This window comes from Aptenodytes forsteri, unplaced genomic scaffold (genome assembly GCF_000699145.1).
Source record: "Aptenodytes forsteri isolate BGI_AS27 unplaced genomic scaffold, ASM69914v1 Scaffold53, whole genome shotgun sequence".
Taxonomy (NCBI): domain Eukaryota; kingdom Metazoa; phylum Chordata; class Aves; order Sphenisciformes; family Spheniscidae; genus Aptenodytes; species Aptenodytes forsteri.
In genome coordinates, this window is record NW_008795909.1 from 4433893 (window position 1) to 4459723 (window position 25831).

General features: G+C 40.2%; 1 protein-coding gene across 1 annotated transcript in view; it reads left to right on the forward strand.

Annotated features, from left to right (window-relative positions):
* SUCLG2 (succinate-CoA ligase GDP-forming beta subunit) overlaps positions 1 to 17005 on the forward strand; it is a 107345-nt gene extending 90340 nt beyond the window's left edge. The window contains exons 9-10 of the mRNA XM_019473453.1: positions 8968 to 9088; positions 16567 to 17005. Of these exons, the coding sequence (XP_019328998.1) occupies positions 8968 to 9088; positions 16567 to 16682 (237 nt within the window). The 3' untranslated portion in view covers positions 16683 to 17005. The remainder of the gene's footprint in view (positions 1 to 8967; positions 9089 to 16566) is intronic.
* Positions 17006 to 25831: the final 8826 nt, after the last annotated feature.

Genomic DNA, 25831 nt, shown 5'->3' on the forward strand with positions numbered 1-25831 from the left:
TATTATAATGAAGGCAGTTCACTTCAGGACACCTTAAAAGTAAGTTCTGTTGCCAAGTTGGCCAGCTAGATATCTACTTTGCCAGGTTGTCAAATAACTCATCCTATATATAACAGAACCCAGGTGCTATATACAATAGAACCCAGGTGCTCTGGTTATGGTCTAGAGGGTCCAGAGAATAGGAACTTTAAGGAACACAGCCCTGGGTAACAAGTAGCACAGCACCCATACATAACGCTAACGTAAAACTAACTTATTAAAATCAAGATGTTCTTATAGTTGATTATTTCACAACCAAACATAAAAAGATTCAGTATAACTTAAGATAATCTTCAACATTCCTGGCGGTCCATTCTGGGAGCTATCTTTGGTATCGGAGGGCACCAAAGCTCTCCCTGCTACAGAACCCTGCTCACCTGCATGCTTTTCTTACCCCATTGAAGGGCCACAGCCTGGATCTGGTCAATTAGCAGAGGACTGTTGCTGAATCATTTTCAAAGCAGCAAAAGCCAATAAAATTGTATCCTGTTCTAGAGCCTGCATTTGCTATAAGCAGGAAAGACTGAAGACTGTAGGCTGACTGTTTTAGCACATAAGAAACAATCAGCAAATGATTTTGCATCATTTTTGTAAAGTAAAATGAGATAGTTTGGCTTTAAGTAGAAAAAAATAACCCTGCTCTTCTCTCCAAGGGGATGTTTATATTCCTTTTCCACATTGAATTGCACTGTCCTCTAGTGGATATTTTAAGCAATTGGTTTTGTTTTCGTAAATTTTTCATACTGCTCTGCTACAGTAGGTTTAATCTTTGTTTTCAAATGAACCATAAACGTTGTCTGATATAAAAAGCTAGAGGATTAGAGTAATATTTCAAAACTGGATAAGAAAAAGTTACATTTGACCTGCGGTCCAAGTTATAATAATATAGAGACATTTAAAAATGTTTGTATCTGACTTATCAGTTGGAGCAGAAAGATATAGAGTGAAGATGCAGTTGTATGGCATCTGTGGTTTATTACATTTTTATTACATTGAGAGTTTTGGATATAATCTGCTTCTTCCACATTGAAACAAACTTTGTAAACTGAATAAATGAATAATAAAGACCAATGGAATAATAGGAAGGATTAAATGCACCTTATTAGATTCAAAGTGAAGAATTATGCATCCCATTTTACCCAGTGGTTTGGTTTTTTTCTTAGTAGTGCTACCTACCTCTTAAAAGGCATAGGGAATAGATCTTTGTCTGGGACATAGAACGTTTGACTTGTAGTCCAGGTAAACTCAACCATCTCCAAAGGGTTTGGAAAATGTCCTCACCTCTCTTCCTCAGTGTCTGTGTCTCCAAAACAGATAACAAGGAGACTCACTTTCTCCTTGTCATGCTGAAGATCTCTTTCTTAATAAAAGCAATGTGTAGCTGCTAAAAAGTTGAATGAGAGAATGTTCCTTGCTTACCTGTAGCTAATTATCTGTTCCTGGGATTCTCTAGTCCTGGCAAAATTGTGTTCATGTAAGTGTATCTTGCTTTGCTGTTGGTAAAGGTTCCCACAATCTTCCAGCTCTGTGAGAAAGAAGCTCTTGCTTATCACTATTATGAAGGCCAGTGGATCTTCACGAGGCCAAACTGCAACCTGGATATCTGATTTTAGAAGTGTTGAATACCCTTCTTTTTAACTGGGATTCCCTGGGAGTTGAGGCGCTAAGCATCTCTGAAGATCAGACTGGGAATATAAAACTCTTAAGTGACAGTGCTTGTCAGGCTTGTATATGTTTGCAGTACTGGACATCTGGATCCAGCTGTAGGTAACAGCCCCTTTACTTTCCCTCCATGAGCTGGGAATAGTTCTGCATCTTCAGCGCTTCTGTCTCAGCATCCTGCAACGTGAGCTTCCCACATTCTTTGGTATGTTTAAGCAATTTGAGATATCGCCCTTCCACTGGTGTTTATTATGTTGAAGGAAGGAGAGAAGAAACAAATGCCTGGCAGTATGCTGCTGGCTTGCTTTGCTTGTTTATTTTCTGGCAACTTAATGATTTAGTTTGGTAAAGGAATGTGTTTTTGTGGAGACACAAAATTAGACCCCGTTGACCAGAAGGATTGGGAGATGTGATACATGTTTTAACCTCAAAAAATGCTAGAAGCCTCCAGGCAGGAACATGTTTGCCAGCTGTACCATGCGAACCCACTGTCTTCCATATAGATGTGACCTGTGGCATGCTGGAGAAGAAAACTTGACAAATATAGTCTGCTTCATACCGTCTGGGTACACTTTTAGCTGATGAAAGAGTTAGGAGTGGTCAATAAATTAATTCAGTTAGCTTGAAATGTAAAGGTGTTTTTTTCAGATTTCTATCAAAGCAAACTGTAAGCAAGTTGTTTGTATCTGACTTATCAGTTGGAGCAGAAAGATATAGAGTGAAGATGCAGTTGTATGGCATCTGTGGTTTATTACATTTTTATTACATTGAGAGTTTTGGATATAATCTGCTTCTTCCACATTGAAACAAACTTTGTAAACTGAATAAATGAATAATAAAGACCAATGGAATAATAGGAAGGATTAAATGCACCTTATTAGATTCAAAGTGAAGAATTATGCATCCCATTTTACCCAGTGGTTTGGTTTTTTTCTTAGTAGTGCTACCTACCTCTTAAAAGGCATAGGGAATAGATCTTTGTCTGGGACATAGAACGTTTGACTTGTAGTCCAGGTAAACTCAACCATCTCCAAAGGGTTTGGAAAATGTCCTCACCTCTCTTCCTCAGTGTCTGTGTCTCCAAAACAGATAACAAGGAGACTCACTTTCTCCTTGTCATGCTGAAGATCTCTTTCTTAATAAAAGCAATGTGTAGCTGCTAAAAAGTTGAATGAGAGAATGTTCCTTGCTTACCTGTAGCTAATTATCTGTTCCTGGGATTCTCTAGTCCTGGCAAAATTGTGTTCATGTAAGTGCATCTTGCTTTGCTGTTGGTAAAGGTTCCCACAATCTTCCAGCTCTGTGAGAAAGAAGCTCTTGCTTATCACTATTATGAAGGCCAGTGGATCTTCACGAGGCCAAACTGCAACCTGGATATCTGATTTTAGAAGTGTTGAATACCCTTCTTTTTAACCGGGATTCCCTGGGAGTTGAGGCGCTAAGCATCTCTGAAGATCAGACTGGGAATATAAAACTCTTAAGTGACAGTGCTTGTCAGGCTTGTATATGTTTGCAGTACTGGACATCTGGATCCAGCTGTAGGTAACAGCCCCTTTACTTTCCCTCCATGAGCTGGGAATAGTTCTGCATCTTCAGCGCTTCTGTCTCAGCATCCTGCAACGTGAGCTTCCCACATTCTTTGGTATGTTTAAGCAATTTGAGATATCGCCCTTCCACTGGTGTTTATTATGTTGAAGGAAGGAGAGAAGAAACAAATGCCTGGCAGTATGCTGCTGGCTTGCTTTGCTTGTTTATTTTCTGGCAACTTAATGATTTAGTTTGGTAAAGGAATGTGTTTTTGTGGAGACACAAAATTAGACCCCGTTGACCAGAAGGATTGGGAGATGTGATACATGTTTTAACCTCAAAAAATGCTAGAAGCCTCCAGGCAGGAACATGTTTGCCAGCTGTACCATGCGAACCCACTGTCTTCCATATAGATGTGACCTGTGGCATGCTGGAGAAGAAAACTTGACAAATATAGTCTGCTTCATACCGTCTGGGTACACTTTTAGCTGATGAAAGAGTTAGGAGTGGTCAATAAATTAATTCAGTTAGCTTGAAATGTAAAGGTGTTTTTTTCAGATTTCTATCAAAGCAAACTGTAAGCAAGTTCTTTGCTAGTGTAGCTTTTAATTTGCTGCAGATGTAGTTTTACTGACAGTTGCTGAACAGCTTGTTTTCAGCTAAAATAAATGGATTGAGCTTCAGAGCAACAGTTTACAGCAAGGGATTATATTGGTGATTTTATAATATAGTTCACTCTGTGAGTGTTCATGCATCTGTGTGTGCATGGCTAATAGTTGGAAAATTGTTGCAAGTCTTTCCTGCTGTCATCAGATGAGATAAGGGGGAGGGGGGAGGTTTGAAAGAGCTTCTCCTAAAAAATACACTAGCTGAAACTTTGATTAAAGGGATCTGAATGTTGGAATAATTATGTTTTTGAGCTCTCTTTATGTCAGCCACCCTGAAATATTTTGTTAAAACATGTATTTTAAAACATACATTTAAAAAGGCCCCACACTTATGTTCCGGTATACATTTTCAGTAGTATTCGGAAGAGATCTGTGCTGTACAATCATGGTCTTGGTGATTCGGGGTTTGATTTTTACCGGACAGTTCTCTAATTGTATTTCTGGCTTCACATTTTTGTACATAACTAATATTCATTCTGATCCTGAAAGGCAATAGCTCAATTGGCTTACACATTCCCACCTTATCCCGGGTCCTACCAGCACGCTGGGGGTTCTTCCTCACTTCAGGGCCACTGTTCGTGTGTCTGCAGGGTCAGTCGGATCCAGGAGCTGCTTTGGCATCCGCATGGCTCAGATGCTAATGTGAGCACAGGAGAGGGGTGTTTATGTGCAGGGGGAGGGAGGGGGAAAGCAAGACAGCTTCTTTGGTGGCTGCCCATACTTAGATCATCTTCAAATGATTATGAAACCTCAGCCTAAGTTAACTTGCATTCGTGTTTAGATTTCTGTTTTGTGTGAGATTCAGAGCGTTACCTTGTATAAGTATCTGCCATTGTTCTGTGCTACAGCGCATTGTCATCCTACGCCTGTTGTAATTGTTCTGTGGTAGTAACAAAGGTGGCAAATGAAAGAGAAATAACAACTTGCAAGTGCCAAGTTTTTTGTCCTCTCTATTTTTATGTGCAAAATTTGTGGTGTTAGTGTGGACTCTGAAGGATATTCAGCAGACTGGAATGCAACGGCTGCAGACAGCAAGACGTCCTGTGTATAGATTTATAAATGGGCTGTAGGAAAAGTGGAATGCTTTATAGGTGCTGCCTATATTAATCCTTAAATGTATGATGATCAGATGTCAGTGTGCATTTTGTTAAGGCTAAGAACATTTTAGAAGAAAAAAAAAAAGAAGAAATTATAGTAAATGCACATACACTATATCTATTTTTAGAGTGCAGGCAGGTATGCTAAATCTGCTTCTGCTGTACATAAAATACCCTTAGTTGCGTGGAACCTGGCAGCCTTGTGGATTATGTCGGTGATCCAATACAATTCTAACAGTAATCTCCTAGCACCATTACTTCAGTTAGAATACAATCACGCTTATTTGGGGTGGGGGTTTTTTGGTGCCAAACATTCAAAGCAGAATTGCAGGCTTTGTCAAGGCTCACTTTAACAAGAAGTCACTGTAAATTAAAACTGTTAGTTTTATTAATAAAGCAACGTAGATTTTATATAGATATAGCTATACAGAAACATATCTAATTTCTTACATAAAGAGAGAAAAGGCTATTTGTGTGTCTGCATATATGTGCATATAGTATTTAGGAGCTGTGGGATTAATGGGTATTCCAGCATTTGCAAAGATTCAATAGCGTATCTAGCATGAAGACAGCCATAATGCAGCACTCGCTTAGTTGCTATCACTTTGGCTTCCCAGCATTGGTGCTTAGACCTGGCAGACTGGGGGTTGTTACCACTATTGATGGCGATGTCTTCATGCTATTGTGCATTCCCTTATTTCTCCAGAGGAGTCTGTCATCAGTTGCGAGTACATTTGATAGTGATTTCACATCTATCAGTTGTTTTGGTGGATGGAAAGAACCCAACCTGTGGATATGCTGCTATCTTTAGTTTCCTTGATAATGTTGCTGAAATACAAAATAATTTTATAAGGCATGCTGTTGGGTAAAAATGGTTATTAGAATAACAATGCTATCAAGTAACCTGTCTTGTATGTAGACAGTTTGCCCTCTCCTTAATATGTCTAATATTCCATATGCATTAGATACTGAGCATGTTAATATGTTATTGTTCTGGTATATAATGGGAGGTTTATTTTTCTTACAGACTTAAATAACACAGAGATTGTGCACATGAAATACTGAAAACCTTTTCATCCATGTACTGGGTCTGAATGTTAAAGTTCTTTCAGCTGGAAGCACAAGATCTAGTCGGGCTACAGAAGCATATATAAACAATGCTCACAAATTTCAGTGGAGTTGAAGTGAATCTCAGCATCATTTGGACTGATCTTTTGGCTTATTTGGAAGATTACAATAAAACCCAAGATTGAATTCTCTACCTGATTCAGTTTCTTATTGATTGAATCCTGTTAGACTCCTCTTTAATTTAACAGTGTATTTTTATTAAAGCCAAGCATACAAACATCAATTATCCAAGCTGCATCTGATTTCCTTCAACCTTTTTTTTTTCTTTTTGCTGCCAATGGATTAGAAGACCTGATTAGAATTCAGCTTGAAAGCTGAAAAGCAGATCCTTAAATGAGAATGTCTGCATTAGGAATTAAAATATCTGTACGGGGCATAAAATCCTCCTCCTTATCGCTAATAATGTAAATACACTTGGTTAAGTTGATCTGTCACATGCCTGGCGCAGTGCCCCTGAATTAGGAGCATGTATTAGAAAGGGCGGAACAGTGTCTGTGGCTTGTCCTGCTGATAGAATACATCACTAGTCTCTTTTAACATCAAAGTGCTTCGCATAGATATCTCTCTACCATAAGGGTTAATGTGATAAGAGTTTGAAGGGCTCCATTTTTTCTTTATGTGTTTTTACCTCCCAGCACCAAGAATGTTTGCATGTGCACAAGCAGTAGGAGCAAGGCAGGGAAGGGGCCTTCTAAGTTTCACTGTTGGTAGATTCTACAAAGTTAAGGATTTTACAACAATGCGAAGGTGAAATAAAAAATTGCAATGGCATCGCCAACTTAACATCCAGAAAACCCTAGACTGGTAAATGCATGCATTTAACATGACATTAAAGTGTTGGCCCATGTCTAAACTATAAGAAAGCGTTATAAAATCAATTAAATGTATGTTTTGATTTAACTGGATTATTAATTTCCTTCTGATACCTAGTGTGCTCTGCCTGCAATGAGGAAGCCATGTCATGAGCCACATGCAGGCTGTTACTGTGCAAGCTCTATGAACTGGAGCAGTTGGGGTCATGTGTACCGAATCATCATACCTAATTTCAGAGGGAGAAATTTGGGTATCAGGATTTTTAAGGGAGTTTATTATTAATTATTGTTCTACTTATATAGCATTAGAGATGTTTCGTGCTTTGAAAATGCAGACGAGAATTCTGTTTATAGTATCAGGGTGCCCAGAAGAGTGAGCAAATCTTAATTGGATGATTCCACTGCAAATAGTAGGAGGAGAAAAGTAGCAGGGGCAGGCAGCATCCTAGCACATCAGCACTGGACAACTAGATGAAAGAGTTGGTGTCTAATAAGCTTGAGAGGAGAAAATGGTGCTGTGTCCCGTATGGTCTGATGGGAACTGTTCTGGCCACTCTTGGGCAGCATCATGAGAAGTCTTGGAGCTGGGAGCAGCAGCGGGTGATGAGAGAGATGTCAACGAGGTAGTCTCATTGCCATCTTCATTTTATGACTGTTCTGCTAGCATTGGAGTTCTATAGTGCGATGTAAACGCAGCATATGTTTACAGTAAGGGATGCTTTTGCAGTCTAGGGTACTGCTGAAGGATATTGGTGAGCTGATTTCACGTGGGAAGCAAAGTACGTGTTGAGATTTTTTCTTTTTATTGCTGCATTGTGGATGGCAGTATTACTGACAGTGGTGAGCTTTCAATCTGTGTGTGTGTGACTGCACATCACAGGAGTTAATTGTCACATTTTGTCTGCAGAGAAATACTAAACCTGATAGCGCAGAGCTATAAACGCGCGTGACTGCAGGGAATTTTCTTGGTGCTGGTATGAGTGGCTACCTGGAGGTGGGCAAAGTGAATCTGTTCATCTTGTGCAATGAGTTAAGGATAATTGCGGTTGACATCATGCACAAGTGAAATTCAGTGATATTTTGTTCCTTCAAACCTAATCCCCTCTTTATCTTGACTTCTTTTGAGTCAGCGTGATTCTGGCAAAGCTTGTTTGTGACACCCAGTGAAGCTTATTGTAGAGCACCCCGAATCTTGTGGATTAGCCCCACTATGGAATGAGAAACAGCATAGCTGCATCTGTATGGTGTCCCCCTTGACTTAATAAGCCATGGTGGGAAGCCTGGTATATGAACTTGGGTTCAATATTATACTACCTTACCAAGTGGAAAGAAACCGTATTAATATCTTCTATGTATTAATGCATTGTATGTTGTGAAAGGTAATTTAATTGTGAATGGGGAGCAGGAATTTCAGTTTCCAGAAACTGATGAATAGCAGTTTTTTGAGGTTATCAATTAATCTGTTGTAATGAATGTTCTTCATTACATGCCTCTCCTTGTTAATTAGAAGGGTTTTTTACTCCTCTTTATCAAGTCAGGGCAAGTATATTACCTTTTCCTCTGTACTGCTTATGATAAAGTGCATATCCAGATTGTTTTGTGAAGTGTCCACATTAATATTTCATTGCATGTGCGTCTGCACATTCATACACTGTGTTTTCTGAGCTCCAACCTCTGATGATTATTCAATACATTAAAAAAATCCAAAATACAGATTGTTTAATCTCTTTTTATTTATACTTATCAGTAGAAATTCCCCTTTTCTGTGTAATAATGTGTTTATGACATTAATTACCATGCCAGTTCAGACCAAGGCAATTAATCACTGCTACGCACTACAGAAACAATAGACTCAGAATCAAGTTCTCTGAGTACAGAGGTGAAGCTCGTACCTTCCCTAAATGAGAACCTGCCTGACAGAGGGGAATTTGTACCCTGGTTTGGATCTTTTACCCATGTTTATTTAAAAAACAAAGCCAAAACAAAACACAAACAAAACCCCCATCTATTTCCTCCTCTGTTTCTTTCCTACAGGTTGAAGCAATACTTGTAAACATTTTTGGTGGGATCGTGAACTGTGCCATTATAGCCAATGGTATTACCAAAGCTTGCCGAGAGCTTGAGCTGAAAGTACCTCTGGTGGTCAGACTGGAAGGTGAGTGCTAATGGTTTCAGACAAAAATCATCCCTCAGGTGCACAGTAATCCACTTTGGCTTTCTTCAATCTCTAATCTCTAAACAGATTAGTCCCACACAATAAGAATATGTCCAATTCTTCATCCATAGCATGACCTGAAGTCAATAAAACTCTTTCCTTACATATTTCTGTATTCCTGGTCCCTGGTGGTACTTGAGGCAATGAAATTTTGCAGTGAAAGCATTTTGGTTTTGCTTGTAACATTTGCATTGCAAATAGAAATTATTTGGATGCCAGTTTCTGTTTACTGGAAGGTATTTCTTTTTCAAATGATTTTTACTGAATGCAATTCCATTATTGCTAAACCTGTAGCAACATACAGTTTTCTTAAATTTATTCCAATATCATAATTAAAAGAAAGATGTTAGAAACAGTATTTGTGTGAGAGAGATTACTGTAATGTGTTCTTCTGCCCAAATATCCAATCCAGCTAAAATCCATTAAAAAGCAGATTTGGTAATGGTAAGGAATATTTTTTTAGTACATCCAGCATTGTTAAACTGGAAACAAGTAATAGAGAGGTAAGGAAGAGCACTCTTTGGCAGTTACTGGCTTTAATATAATGGCAGCAGATACGGAGTTCTGTCTCTAATTTCTGAGAAGTACCCTGAAGGAGGAAGGGAGATTCTTCTTCTGCCATTGACTGAAAAAGTGCTTTGATCAAAATCAGCACACAACTCTTGTAAGCTTAAAACATTTCTTTTTTGCCAAGTAGGTTTAAAAATAGAGGTTTTTCTGTTTTGGTTTCTTTTTTTAAGGCCTGTTCCTCAAAAACTTCAATATTCATGTTTGGGCGTGTTTAAAGAGCATGAAATGTCCTATCACTCAGCATTGGTGGTGAAAGGAGGATATGCATCCCTTTATGTACCTGAGATAGAAAATAATAAGGTGTTTTTTAACGTTATGATAGAGGGGAGAGGGGAAAAAAGGTTCTGAATACACCAGACTCTTTCCTTTTCAAAAACTAAAGTCACCAGGCCACTTGAAGATGCAGGTTACCCATGAAGCCCTTTGGTAAGAGGGGTACTTGTTTTGCCTTTCATGAGAAAGCAGGGTTTTCCTATCCCTTGTTCTCATGCTACATTACACACGATACGTAGTTCACATCAGGGGAGACCACAGCCTGCGACATGCAATTTTGTCCTGTTAAACTTCTGCTGTGCATGTCACTGCAGGGTTCGAACACTTTCCAGAGTGCATTCTTGGTTTAACATGGGTAGGTTTTTGCTGTGGTAAGTGCAGGAAAATTTAAGTACTCTAAAATGGATTTTAGAAACAAATTGTGAAAATTTTCTTTGGATTATGCAGCACCACTAAACACCTTAAGAGAGTAAGTAGATAGTTTAATATGGATGAAGGAGAGACTGATGGATGTTGGTTAGAAGCAGGAAAGTTTCATAATATAAAATCTCATTGTTTATCAGCTCTAGGCAATGTTGTTTAGCTTTTTGTCACAGCAAAAAAAATTTCCTGTCTGTCATAGCTGGGAAAAAGTTTATCTGTCAGATCTGCAAGGCTTCTCATCTATTGTAGCTGTTATTTTTTAAGTGAAGATATTGGAAAAGACGTTAGTTTTCCTTATGAACAAGATAGTTGAAAGTTGTTTCTATTGCGGTATTTGAAACCGGTTTAAGAGAAACAGGAAAATCAACTTGCTCCTTTTAAACTGCAGTCTGGTAGGTCTGCCACTGGGTTTTTTTGACCTTTCTCCAGTACTTTCAATACTTCCATGATTGTACACAGGTAAGGGTGAATTTTTTATTTTTAACATGAGTTCTGGGAGATTGCAAGAGGCAAAGCAGTCCCTGAGCTGAACGAGGAGAGTCCCGCTGCTACTGCACTGTGGAGTTTGTCTGGAAGAGAAGGTGTGGAGCAGGAGTGCTTCTGCCTGGGGGTTGCACAAAGCCCTGCAGAGGTGACTGCATGGTGCCTGTTCCTCTTGAGCCTGCAACCTTTATGAGTCTCATGTGCTGCTTCATCCACAGAGGCCGAAGCTGAATCTTTAGAATGTCTAACACAGATTTTAATGCAAACATCTTTTCTTGGTCATCTTCCCATGCTTTCTTACTCTTTACTAGGTTTGTAGTAATGCTTCTCCTAGACTAGTTGCTGTCTCCAGAGATGGCGATACCATGTTTTCATTAGGAAACTCTGTCCCAGTATAATACAGCATAATATTTATCTCAAAAGTTTTTTAATTCCTTCTCTTATTCCTAGTGTTACCAGTTCATCCTAAACGAAGAGCTATGAAGTTTACAGCCTTCAGATGTTGTACTTACAAACTGTTAGCTTGTAACTCCTGCTTTCTCTGCCTCCTTAATCACCCAACCAAGCAATATATATATATATATATTTGATTCTTTTAATCTTTCCTCAGAAATCAATCCCTGTGGATCCTTAATCATCTTCGGTGTTCTTCTTTGAACTCATACCGGGTTATCCAAACATACAAGGATTTTGAATTAATAATGAGTACTGTGGAAGTAATAAGGCTACCCAAGACTTTTTAAAATGTCATCAATAACATTTTACACTTCAAAAGGAGAAAGAAGAACAAGCACTTTTTTGGATTTCCATTTTGACCATTTTTCCAGCAGAAGGTTGATGTTTTATTCCCATAAATCTAACAGATTTGTGACCTGTACTTTAAAGACTCTTTGCCCTCATGCACTGTACTACAAATGTCTTGATGACTAGAGTTTTAATCAGTCAAATCTGTCTCGATTTAGCAGGATTCTGTGGACAAATCTTTATCAGTTGTATAATAATTACAAGCTGTTTTACCAGTGGATAAAGAAAGGATTACTCTCCTCTTTGAAAATGGTAACTTTATAATTACATGTATTTACTTGCCTTATCAGTAAAGAACTCACCAGCTGAGACGTGGGGTTGGTGTTGTTTAAAAAGCTCATGGAAAGATGGAGAAACCACACACTCCAAATTTTATCTTTTACAGTTGTAGAAAACTAACTTCTGCTGGTTTTATGCAGCATTTTTTCCCCTTTAAAGTGTGATGTACTTCAGTTAAGTTTTGTGAACTAACTAGGAGCGCTGAATGGAAGCCAAACCTTGTTTCTCATTTATATAGCTCAGAGTTTGATGAAAAGAGGAAAGAATAAAAAAGAATTGTGAATTAGATGTCCTCTTCCCATGCTAGAAATTTTACATTCTCTCTCTTTCAACAATTAATTCTTTGCTTCTGTGGTCATAGGACAAGAAGACTTGGGAGGAATTAGAACTACTTAGTATGTTGAAACGCAGGTAGAAGCAAGTTGGTGTTTATTCAAATGTCTGAATCCAAAATTTCTTATTATATTTTCAGCCATGTGATTCGCAATCTTCTGTGTTTTTCAGAATCTAATGATTTTTTTATTATATTCAGAAATCTTTTACACACAAGTGAAATTTTGCTCCATTTTGTATATCTTGCTCAAAAATATGGTTTAGTATGTATGCCTGTGATTTTTAGTATCTCAAATTGCCTGTCAAGAGAGAAGAATGGGGTATTGCAAAGTCACATTTAGAACTTCCTTCGTATCAACCTCTTCGGACATCTTGGGTTTAAACATTCAGCACAAATATAAATGTGCTTGAGTCTTTCCCAGTTTGGATGTAAACATGGGGCAGGGGAAAAGATTAAAATACTCTTTGGGAAAAGTTCAAGATAGAAAAGGGCAAATGGGGTGGACAGAACAGAAAGAGTTTAATTGTCTCTTGTGAGACAATTCTTAAAGTGAAAGTTGGTTTATTCTTGACTGCAGAGCCAACAGCTACAAGATGTGTGAGCCACCAAAACTTCGTAGGTTCCCTAGCTAAAGATCATTACTTAAAGCTGATCCCTAGCCAAACCTCAAATCAAATGTTGACTGAATGTTAGCTAGTGATGAACTTTAAACCTTGTTCCTTATTCTCCAGTACCTCTGTCTTTGAGACCCGAGAGGCTATGAGTGTCCAGCTTGTGGGCTAGCAGAAATGACATAACCTGGACCCGTGCCAGGGCGGGACATTTGGCTCTTAATACGCTCATCAGTGTAGCATGTCAAAGCTGAACCATTACTATTGGTAATGTAACACGGTTGCATTGTGTTCACGCCAAGAATATTGTCAGACGTACTGCATATTGTGAAATATTTTGTCATAGCAGAATGTTTTGGGTAGATCAGATTATCTTTTACGTTAATCTTCTATTTCTTAGGATGTACCAAATGTATATAATTGTGTCTTTTCCCCTTATATCTTACTTACCTGAAAAGCTAGAAGTGGCATTGCAGAGTCTTGCATCCGCTCCAGCCATCAGCATTACACAGTGGCAATTTAGCCTGTTCCTAATGGTTTTATGACAGTGCAAGTGAATAAATGAGCGTTATCAAAATCCTGTTGGAGTATGGTCGGGGATGTTTTATTTGTTTGTTTTCGTTCAACCTATGCAGTCCTCTTGACTCATTTGTAACAATGTGTGCTGGTATAATCTTGCAATTTATAGGAACATGCTTAGGTAGAATATTTATTACTACGATTTTTAGGTAATGAGTTGAATAGATTCGCTTTGCTAGTGAAAGCAGAGATTTCAAGGCAATAAAAGTGTAAATGTGAGTGATTGCATGTACACAGACAGAGAGGTTGTTTCAGAAGGAGGATATTTAGATTAAAAAGCCTGAAAGTATCTGCTGATAAAATTACATCTTTCCTGTTTTTCCATGGAGTGTTATTGACAGTAATATGTGTCAGAAGGAAAAAACTACTTTTTCTCATCAGAAAGCCATTCCCTTAATAGAAGTCAAGTTTAAAAAAAAAAAAAGAAAAAAAAAAACAAACAAAAAAACCCAGCAACAACAACAAAAGCCCTGTAGCCTTCAGTCCTGTGAATTTTCACCGTTTCTCAGTTGGCTACAGTGTAGGTGAAGGGCAGGTTATTTTGATAGCCTGCGTATGAGATTCTGTTTACAGTTCTCTGACACCATCCAGTGGCAGGAGGTTAATGTTAGAATAGTGGGATTATTTGTTTATTTTAACATCTACTGCAATAAGATGATACCCTTTGTAGATTCTTAAATGTTTCCAGTGTTTTCTGAGCGTTTCATTTTAAAACTCTTACCTCTGCTTTCAGCAGGATCTCATTAAAATTTCTGTATTGTCCATACATCTAAAATACTTATCACAGTGGGATAAAAAGCTATCATTAAAAGAAGAAAATTACAGCAAAGGAAATATTTGCTGAAAAATATGCTTAGTTGTATGGCCTGCCTATAAAACAGTATTTTATTTAATATATACAAAATGTACCCTTACTCTTGACTGCAGTGGGATTTTTTTCAGCTTTCATATTTTCATTTGTCTGCATAAACTCCTCCCTCCCTTCTTAGCGGCCTGTGTTTTGTATTGATTTTGTAATGCATGTTAGACAAGTGGTGTGCAGAGCAATCAATGCAGTGCAGAACAGATCCGATGTATTGTTCCCACTCTGACCTGTTAGTAAATTAATATTGGCCACTTAGTGAAGAGCAAAAGTTAGTTTTAAATACGTGGCTATCACAAACAGCATAATATTTTTCTCTGTGGGAGAATTTCCAGGAAAATTTTTCCCTCTTTCCATTTTTTTCTCCCCACACCACTTTGTCTCGTAGAATCCTGTTTGAGAGATCGGTACAATCTTGACTGTTTTAAATGTTTATCACACTTGTATCTAAATAATAGATAAAACCTTCCAGACTTGATGGGAATCGCTGTACAAATGTGAGGAACTTAACAGAGAAGAGAACCTTCGTAATGCCTTCTGACTTCCCTGTACAGTTCTGTACTGGCAACTAGCAGCTTCCACATTACGTTATATAGGATGGTTGGGGAAAAAAAAAATATCAAATATTACGCTCTTTTTTGCCCGTTATAGTCTTTCTTTCTGTAGGAAAAGTCCTGTACAGTTCTGGATGTTACTATGCAACCAAATCCCCCTTCTGTCAGAGATTTCAGATGTCTTTTGACCTTCCTACACAAGTCCCACAGTGTGTCCTCTGCATATCGATGGGAAGCGTGACCTCTTCTGCCAGTGCTTTTAAACAGCTAGCAGATGGGGTCCCACACTCCTCTTCCAGACACCTGCCTCTCCTATCACAAAGTGCTGGGGCCTGCTGCGACAGAGATGTCTTTGGTCTCTTTCGGCGCCGGGAGTGGGAATCCTGACTTGAGCACGCTGATGAAACAGACTTTTGAATTTCTTTACTTCTGCTGTACAGTTTCAGACATTTTATAAAGTCTGCCAAAAACCCAAAATAACCCTTTAAAATGAGCATTCTGGAAGTTGCATAGTAAAGAGTATGTTCCTTGCTTGGTTAATAATTAAGGGTATAATTAGTGTATAGCTCCAAATATAATTAAAATTCATTTTGCTAGGTCTAGGAATTACAAAGTAATTAAGCATTTTGACATGGCAAATGAACAAGAAACTTGATGCGGAGGAGGGGTCTAGAAATGATCCTAAAGAGGATCAGCTCAGGGCCTTGTGCTTCTGGCTGGTGGTGTGATCCCAAAGTGTGGATTCCGCTTCCTCAGTAGGATATCTGACTCCAAGTTCTCCTCTGGTGCAGAACATATCAGTGATCAAAGCTTTGGAGAATTCACATTTTCTGTCTTTGTTTTCCATCGAGAAAGAGCTAGAGTAAATCAGAAGGTGATGCACTTGCCTTTTACACAAGAGAACAGTGTGAAAAACAGGCTTTCCTGAAACATCTTTTTTAATTTATGTTTTTTTCCTTTACTGTGCATGTAGTCAGTTGACTAAATTTGAGCTCTTTATATACAAAATGGAGCACTTGTACTGTATGGCTGTACAGTCTCCCTCAACGTGGGATAATACAGTGCAGCAGCAGAGGAGGGAACGATGTCATGCTGAATGCTTCAGAGCTCTCCATGTTCCCCTTTTATAGCAGAAATGCAAAAAAGTGTATTCAATAGCAACTCAAAACCAGTTGTATTTTCAGTATTACCCAAGTCTTTGTCTTCCAATAGCCCATTTTGCAGCTTTCAGTTAACATGGGTGAATTTGAGTTACAGTTGATTCACTGACTGCTGATGAGCTGTAGCTGATTGTCGCTAATAAATGCGTTAAAACTTCTGAGTGTCTTAAAGGCCTGATACGTGATCCATTATCCACTGCTCTTGCGGGATGTCCCTACTGACTCTGGTGGATGTTGGATTGACCCTCTAATCTTCACAAAGCCCCTCTTGTGGATGCAAGTGCTATTATCAGATCGCATTGTCTGTCAAAATTGTCATGGAAATTGAGTTCCTTCTTCTCAGCTCAGTCTAAACCACTCATTGAATCTGTTGTTAAACTGAAATGATGTGTAGTTTGAAGCATTAACTACTTTTATAGGATTTAATAGAAGGTGCTTATTATTCATTAATATTAATTACTAATTATAGTCAATGTTCTTTTTTAGGAACAAATGTTCATGAAGCCCAGCGTATTCTGAATGAAAGCGGACTCCCCATCATGTCTGCAAATGACCTTGAGGATGCAGCAAAGAAGGCGGTGGCTAGCGTGGCCAAAAAATAACAACTTGAAGATTATTCTCATGGGAAGTGTGTGTGTTTCACGAGACGTCATTCCTGTTGTTGTTTCAGAGAGGATTAGTGGAGTTTTTCCAAGCAGTCATCAGTGTTGGTGGACGGAATTTATAATACATGGCAAACTCAGGCCATAGGCTTGCAGGTTAGGCTTCAGAAATTTGGCAGATACATTCTTGAAAAGTTTGTGTGTCCATCTAATTTTGGTAATTTTGTTGTTCAGAATTGTAATAAGTAATACTTGACTTCATAAAGCTCTTTTTCTGCTTTCCTTCCAGAATTGTCACTGATAAACTCATGCTAAGATACAATGATTAATAATTGACTTCTATCAACAGGATTGTTCTTTAATCAAACCCATGTAGTTCACCTAGTTCACAATATTTTCATTCATTTTTTTATATTGTAAAGAGTCAGCAAACTAATAATGGGTTTATATTTTTTATGGACTTTTACAATAATGTAAAAAATTGTGCTTACAATATCTATTTTTATTCAAATGAATAACGTTTATTTTCTTTTTTAGAAATCACACATTTTGCCTTTAAAATGATTTTCTTTTGTAGATGCCAAAGTATACCTCACAATAGGAAAAGGGATTGAGTAGTTGGTAGCGAAAGGACCTTCCATTCTTAGACTGTGCCTATAAGCCGGCAAAATGTGATTCATTTTATTTTCTAGTTTTTGGAAATGAGGTGCGGTATTTCTAGGTGTAACAGTGCCATACAGAGAGCTCTAGGAGGATGTGTCTGCCACCAAGAAAATGGCTGCTAATTTTTTAAAATAACCTCTTTCATAAGTATGTCACTGCTGTGAGGTTTTAAAATATGATGAAAACGTGAAGCAGTTTTCTGTCAGGAGTAAGGAGTATTCTTCAATTGATTTAACTTCCAGAAACCTTTTCTGATTTATTGGGAATAAAACACAAATGAACTTTTCCATTTTTAAAGTATTTGATTTCTCAGGCATCAGTAAAAATATGTACAAGAAAAAAAAAAGTAAGTTTCATTACTCAGATATTGACCGAGATTTATTTTGATTATATATTCTTTTATAACAGTCAAAATTCAAGCTGTTAGTTACACAAATCATTCATTCAGGGAACAGAAGACAATACCAAATGGCTTGTGTAACTAAAGAACTCGGTACAAATCTCACTCAGCCCAGGAACTACATGCTGAAAATCATCAATAAATTTGAACAGTGAACAAATGAGTGGATATTATGATCTGGTGTTGTAAATGGGCAGAGAGGTAAAAATTTGTCTAATAAATTCTTAATTGTGATTTTTGAGCGGCTCTAATCAATACTGTGTTCTACTTAGAAAAATGTAAATAAATTTTTCTTGACATTTCCATTAAAACTGTGACATTCAAAATAAATTATCTGCACTAATCTCTGGCTCTTGACACAAATAGTATAGATAGGTTGCTATCATTAGTTACTGTAGGTTTTTTCTTCTCCATTCCTTTCTCTACGTATTGCTCAAGGAAAAAATGTACGACCATTAGAATAGCAATAAATATGCCACTAGGTATGTACTTATTGACTGAATGAAGGAGAAGGGTGTCGTTGTTAGTTCTCGTGAAGGTGCATAGAAGCACACTGCTTTGAAGGAAGAAATGTTTACCTCACCACAATAAATAAAAAAGTCACACTCTATTTTATATATTTTAATACTGGAATTAGAAGCATTCTGTGGAAGAACTGTTTATGCAATGTTGTCGCACACTGTGTATCTAACTTCTGGTCTCAAAACCATTAATTGTGTCTGCACACGATTATTATTCTGCAAAGATTAACACTATGTACGCCGTTTCGTCAAATAAATGTAAAAATGAACCCACTTAATGACTGTCCTTTCTATAAAATAGAAAATTGTTTCTCTATTGTATTCTGTGTTCTTCCATTCAGCATTTTGTTGCAGGTGGGTGAAATCAAATGCATAGGAATTTAGTTTCAATTGGATAATACTGGTATACTCTTACATATGTGCTTTTTATCTAGAAAAGTAAATCTTTTTATCTCTCTATATATCTTTTCTTACATGTAGGCTAATGACAGTACATACAAGTTTTATTTCTCTTAAGCTATATACAGAATAGAACAGTATAATTTTTAATTTTAATTTTTCTATAATTTATAAAATCTCATAAGCTCTGGGTTTGTATTTTCGAACGTTTGGCGTTTCACTTGTGCCAAGGCACTGTTCGCTCTCTGTAAGCAGGGGCGCTCTCGCTGCGTTCAGCTTGCTTGGGGTGACGTTGTGGACTGGTTTGTTTTTATTTGCATGGGTCATTTCTCTGTGTATGGAAATGTGTGAAGTTAGTTTTGCTCTCCCTTGGAAAGGCGTTTTAGTTACATTTCCTGTGATTTTAGCTGTTACAAGTTGCGAGTAAATGCAACGCATAGAAGGGACGCTTTTGTCTTTGCTCAAGCACGCAGAGCCGCAGCCTGGCAAGAGCGCGGTTTGCTGTCCTCAGCAGCTCTCTACCCGATTGCTGCCCTCCCACCTTCGCGGGGCTGGCTGCAAGCTCCGCTCCAGCCAGCCGGTTACAGCTTAAACCCACAAGGCACATACATGAGAACTGCCCCTCCTGCAGAAAGCGAACAGCAGTGTAAGCAGCGGGTAAGTTCCAGTTAATCCCCGTTGTGAAAATTTTAAGTGGGATTTAGTTAGCCTTTAAATCTTGAAATTTCAGCCTGTATTAATAAAGCTCTGTAGGATTGGGCACTTAGAAGGGAAAACAGGAGGAAGCTGTTAATGCTGACATTGTGTTACATCTTTAACAAGATACCTTTAAATTCTCACAGTGGAAGTATAACAGCTGGGAGTTCTGGAGTAATGTCCTTAACGTGCGTTTACTATCCTATTTGTCAGGCCTGTTCCTCCCTACATCCGGAAAAGCAGCTGGTATCATGCAAAATTGCTGTGATTGGAACAGCATGTCAGTGCAAATCAGTCACCAGATGAGATCCCGAGCAGGGCCGTCCTTTCGCAGCAGTCTGCTTCCCCAGTCAAGAGCAGCCCTGCGCCGCTTGCCTTGCCCTCCGAGGTGAGCCTTGCCTGGTCGGTCACCTTGGGGATTTTCAGACCTGGGCACCTACGATAACAACGGATTGTTAGGTGTCCGGTTGGCCTGGATCATTCCCTTGCGCTGAGAGCTGAGCACAGCACTAGCTGAGTGTGCTAAGAGTGGCCCGAAACACAGGTCTGAGCAGCCTCGCTGGGCTAGAAGAGCCGGGAGGTCTGTGTGCACAAGGCTAGGTGCTGGCAAAACCACGTCCCGTAATAAAAGCTGTCAACTTAGTTACAGAAATCCAAAAACCTCTTAGGCTTAGTGCTGTATTACATGACATGTAAAATACTAGTACTAGGTGCTGCTGTAAGCCTCTGAACTGATTGCGGGGATTTCATGCCTTGTTTTCCTTTTTGCTGCCTTTCAGAAAATTGGAGTTTCTTTTGAAGTCAAGGTCAGCTCTAGCGAGGGGCAAGTGGGGGAAAGCAGGTCATTGCACGTTTTGATTTATCATCTCAGATTCTTTCCCCTTCCTCTACTAAACTTCCGTTTTTTTCCCCCCACTTTTCCACCCACATAGCTCGTTCCCTGTGCTTCCTCACTACTTACGGTGTCGTCCTCAAAACCGGCAGAGCCCACACCGCTGGGTTTTGCTGGGTTTGCATGGTTGGGCCGGCTGGTCTGGAGCTGGATGCGTTGTGTGAACATCCAGCCGCCTGCCTGGGAACTGGGTGTGCTCTGGTCAGCCCATCTGCCAGCGCCAGCTTAACACCGTGCTACCAGCAGGCATCAGTGACCGGGTGCGTCTGGTGTACGTCAGCCTAAAGGCCGTCCTAGAGTCCTCTCAATGCCTCTTCCCTACCTGCCCATTGCTGTCCTGGGAGGCTAAGACCTCGGCCTCCCGCTTTCTCCACTCGCTTCTAGACAATGGGAATAAACACAGGAGCAGAAATGGGCTGAGGAGCAGTTTGACTTGCCTGTTCAGGAGTGCTGGGCTCTAAAATGGGGCTGTTTCAGAAAAGTTGTAGACAGATACGTTCATAAGACGTAAGAGGAGTGAAAAGCATGGGAAAGCTCGACACACATGTAAAGGGCTGCTTCAGAGAGGAAATACTCTTCTTCAAGGAGAAATGGTCTTCCTTGAGTCCAGTGCAGACAGGACAAGCAGTGAGGAGCTTTGACTGTGGTCAGGGACATTTGGGTCAGACTTGTAGCCGTGAGGTAAGCTAAGGAACGGGCTGTGAAATCATCAATGGGTGTTTTTTAGAGTTAGATGAGCATCTGTCAGGGATGGCTTAAGAAGAGTTGATCTTTGCCTCAGGGCAGAGGGATGGATGAGGTGACCTTCCAGCCCGATCTGATAGGATTTAATGCTTGTTGGTAAGGTTTTGTTTTCTTTTTTTCTTCCTAACTTGTAGGTACAGGGAGGAAAAAGGAGGACAGATCTGGTGGATTCTTGAAAGAAACTGTTTTTAATTTAGTCACAAAGAATGATCTTCAGCTGCCAGGGAAATGAAAAGCAGATTATGCAGACTCAAGACTTTCCCTAACAATGGGAGCAGTGTTATTGCAATGCATAAAAGGCTGAGCAGAGAATTAGGGGTATCTATCAACTTTAATATGTTTAATTTAAAAAGGAACAGGTTGCACTAACAATTTTTTTTCTACTTAATGAGGCCCATTCATAAGTAGAATAACAGGATTTGCCTGTCACCCAGAGGAAATCATGGTATGTGTATTTGTACTTTGGTGCAAAACTTGTGTTGATCTCAGTGATTTAAAACTTTTTCTAGCCCAGCTGCAGTCAGTTTGATGTCAGGATCCTTTCATCTGGAGACAGATGCACTCTTGGTAGAATCCTGAACACATCTGTGTCTTTGTTCAGCCTCAGAAAGTACCAGCTAAAGATTAAAAATAAAAGTGTACATGGATTATTGCATGTTATTCCTCAGAGATAAGTCAAATCTTATCTCACAGTAGTTATCCAAGTCCTGGTAGCCCCCTCCTGCAGGCTGCAGAAGGATCTTCAGTGCATATGTGAATCTGGCCTTTTGCATTTCCCTATTCTGCCCATGTTTGTGGGTGCTGAGTGGTGTAGGGACAGTAATAGGAGAACATTGCATAGCATATGATGCTCCCCATTTCTTGGGGCCATACCTTTTCTATAGGACTTAGAGTACTGAAGAGGGAAAAGGTTTTCCGTGTATCTTGGATCACAGTGCCAGGCTGGAGACAGGAGTCGCCTCCCTTCTGGTGCGTGGATGAATGCAGGCTGCTTCTGGTGAGCTACCCTTTCCACGTGCTGTTTATGTAAGTACAAAGTGGCCTTGACAGGCAGGCAGAGGGCAAAGAACTGGGGGGGAACCCACAGGACTGGATGGGGATGGCAGGTGGATCCTCACTGGGCCTCAGGGAAGGCTCTGCTCCACAGGTCTTCTGTATCTCACACTGCTTGCAAGCAAGAAGCTCCACATTGGAGTTGTGATGGTTTCCCATAAGTGCCGTCCTTGGAGTACTCCTGCATCATCAAGAAGGAGAAAGCAAGAGCAATGCCAGGAGGACAGTATTCCCTTCTCCCATCATCTTGGCACAGGAGATGCATCGTTCTGGCCCTCCTTGTGTCTGCATAGGTGGGGAAATAGCCTGGACCTCAATTCCTGATTAAATCCCAGCTAATTTGTAAGGAAATCTAACAGGGATAGTCACGCCTGGAGAGAAGGAAGCAACTGACAGAAATAGGTTACTCTACAAATTAAGTGCTGTTGGGATGTGCAGCATGATGGGATTTGGAAACTGGGTCCTTCGTATTTACCAGAACAACTCTTCTGAACGCGTGCATGCATGCAAGCATGCAGAGGTGACAGTGACAAAGTATCGGTAAGGGCCATCGTCAGAGGTGACAGTGACAAAGTATCGGTAAGTGAATCTGGGAAAGGAGGGCTTGGAGAGATCAAGTGTAAGAGTTTTTGCATTTCTCTAGATACAGAGATGGGAAAATGAGAAATTTGATCTTTCTATTATAATCGACATAAAGAATTACAGGGCAGCAAAAGGCCACACAGCTAAACAAAGCTGTTCCCTTTAAGTTTATTTCAAATGTCTCTCTGCTTCGGCACTGTGTCCTTCAAGACTTTCCCTCTGTAATTGCATGTGGCAGCCCCTTTACAGCTAGATGCTGATTGCTGCTCTCCAGCCGCTCCAAAACAGAAATAAAAAATAACAGGCAAGAAAGGGCATTGCAGCAAGTACTTAAGAGAGACGTTCCTCCTTTGTTTCACAGATGGGTCAGTAGAGGGGTTTAGAAAATGCCATTTTGCTCAGGAGCGCTGCTCTGTTTGGCTCCATGACCAAACACTGGCCAACACGCAGCAGCTCAGTCCCCGTAACAGCTCTCCCTTTTACTTCCATTAACAGGCTTTACCCTGCAAGGCAGCACAGCTCAGGAAATAAATGGTATCTGGTGCCTGCCTGCTTAGCAAAACTGACCTTGTGCCCCAGCTATGTGGGACCAGAGGCTTCATTCAAAGGATATTGGCAGCAGCGTGGTGTTAATCTCCTACAGCTGTAATATCCTGGTCTGTGGGGGAGCAAGGCCTGTGGAAACAGGCAACCTGCAGCTTTGGAGGGATTCATGCTGCATTTCAATAGGAGAGCAGCAGCGCTACCATTGAACATCAAAGGGCTCATCCGCCCTCTGCCACCAAGCAATGGGTGAGATGGGGTTTGCATAGCAAACGCAGACCAACGTGGGTCCTGCCCTTTTGCACCTCTCTGCCATGTACAGAGAAGCTTGAACTTTACTATGAAGGTGTAAATCCTTTATCATTAGAAGATATTGGGCCTAAAATCCTCTGCTCCTGCATGGGTCATTAGGATGTGCTTGACTCGCCTTTCAAAAGGGCGCCAGGGAAGCCGGTCGGTGTCGGCAGGTCTGTGCAGGGAGTTCCTGGAGATGTTTGGGCAAGCCAAATTGTGAACTCGCCCTCTTTTTTTCCTCACACTGAGGTTGATGGGATGCTTTTCTCGCTGTCCCTTTTGGTTTTCCATTTTCTGAGGGAAATATGAAAAGAAGGGCTTTTCAGGAATTCTGACTGTAGCGTTCCTAGGAGCATTCCTGACTGATGTCAATAGAAATTGCTAGGGCTGGCCCAAAGAAACCAGTATTAATAGGAAGTCAGACAAATTCCCAATATTGTTCTTGGACCTTCTTAGCCTGTCTGTTCACTGCGGTTCAGCTTCATGATTAGCACTGCTCAGCCTAAACCCCGAGTTCCTGAGGTACTGGAAAGCCCTTAGTGCCAGCGGCTTTTTCTACTGTTTTCCCAAGTGCTTTTCCCATATTTACAGCAGGAGGAATAACCCTTCAGATGTGAAGATGTTAATCCGCTTTTGGTTGTGCTCTGAACAAGCATGTGCAAAACACAGGGAAAATGAAGCACTACATTATTTTGCATTTACTTTTCTGTAACTATTGTCTTGTAGCCCTGGTGAAATGTTTGACATAACACACCTCCACAGCTTGTCCGCTAAACATCTGGTGATCTGTCCTTAAATTCGCTTCAGAGAATACTCGGAGCAGAAAGTAAATTTTCTCAGACATGCAGAATGTCACTTGAATGAGAATTAATCTTTTTTCCATTATCACCATGATGGGTGCAGGATACTGCTGCTTTCATGCCGATGTCCAGAATGCCGAGTGCTTCCTCGTCAAGACAAAACTTTTGAGGACAACGGCAGACTAGTGTCAGTGTCAGTTCTCCATGCGTACAACTCAGCTTTAGAGCTTCAATCCTATTGATTTCCTTAACATTATCCATCTATTGATCTTTCCACTATCCTCTGGATTATACCCATTGTAGAAATTGCTGCTCGCAAGCCTGAAGAATTCCGGCTGTCATGCTCCGTCTGCTGAAGCCAGCCTGTTCTTGCATGACAGCTGCATTGACTTTTCTAGTTGGGAAATTCCCATCTCCATCCTCATGAGGCTGCCCGTTGAAAATGGCTTGCTTTCAAAAGACACGGAGGTGTCTGCCAGAGCTGTGCCGCCTCCTAACGATTGATTTCCAGGCTTCACCATTAAGCTTGAGCTTTTTCATATCACAGCTCCGAGTTCTTCTGCAGTCGTTTCCAGATCTTGCAAAGATCTGAAAATGCAGGAACAGCAGCAGAAGCAAAGTCCATGTTTGCAGCCTGTACGGCAGGACTTTTATGTACGGTCCCTTTTGTTCTGCTACCTGTTGCTGGTGTAACAGAACCACCCACACACTGTGTCGGAGCCTCTTCTAAGATGGATAATAAAAGCGGGTAATTCAGAAAATGCCTGTGTCACTCCCAGCCTTCAGGACACAGCTGTATAGTATCTCTACAGACATCCCAGGCCCCCCCAACCCTAACTCGGTATATGTGGTTCACAATGAAACATTAATTTGGCAGCTCAAGAGTAGGTGCTACTTCAATGGTTTGCAGTAACTCCCTTTCCTCTCCTAGCATAGCAGTACCGCGTCTGCTCTAACATTAGGGAGAGGTGGCTGAGACCTACCACGTCTGTAAATCCGTCCTATTTCAGTGAAGCTGAGCTGCCTCTAAACTGGAAATGTGCTCGCTAGGTCTTTCTGCCTCATATTTTTACAGGCTGGGTGAGGGAGACTGTGGAAAGATGCCTTTTGAATGTGTCATCTGGTCGCATGTCTCAAATCCAGTCACTGTGGAATATCTCTGCTGAAGAAAAACAATGTTAAAATTGATGTGCGTTATTGAACGGACATAACAGGTCTTTCAGCTGTGGAGGTCGGACAGCGGAGTTTACTCTGAACATGCTGTTAATACACCAAAGACATTCTGGGTTGTTGTGGTTTAACCTCAGCTGGCAACTGAGCACCACACAGCCACTCGTTCACTCTCCCTCCCCTGGTGGGATGGGGGAGAGAATCAGAAGAGTAAAAGTGAGAAAACTCGTGGGTTGAGATAAAGACAGTTTAATAATTGAAATAACATAATAAAAAATAATAATAATAAAAATAGAATATACAGACCAAGTGATGCACGATGCAATTGCTCACCACCCGCTGCCCGATGCCCAGCCAGTCCCCGAGCAGCGGCCCCCCCGGCCAGCTTTCCC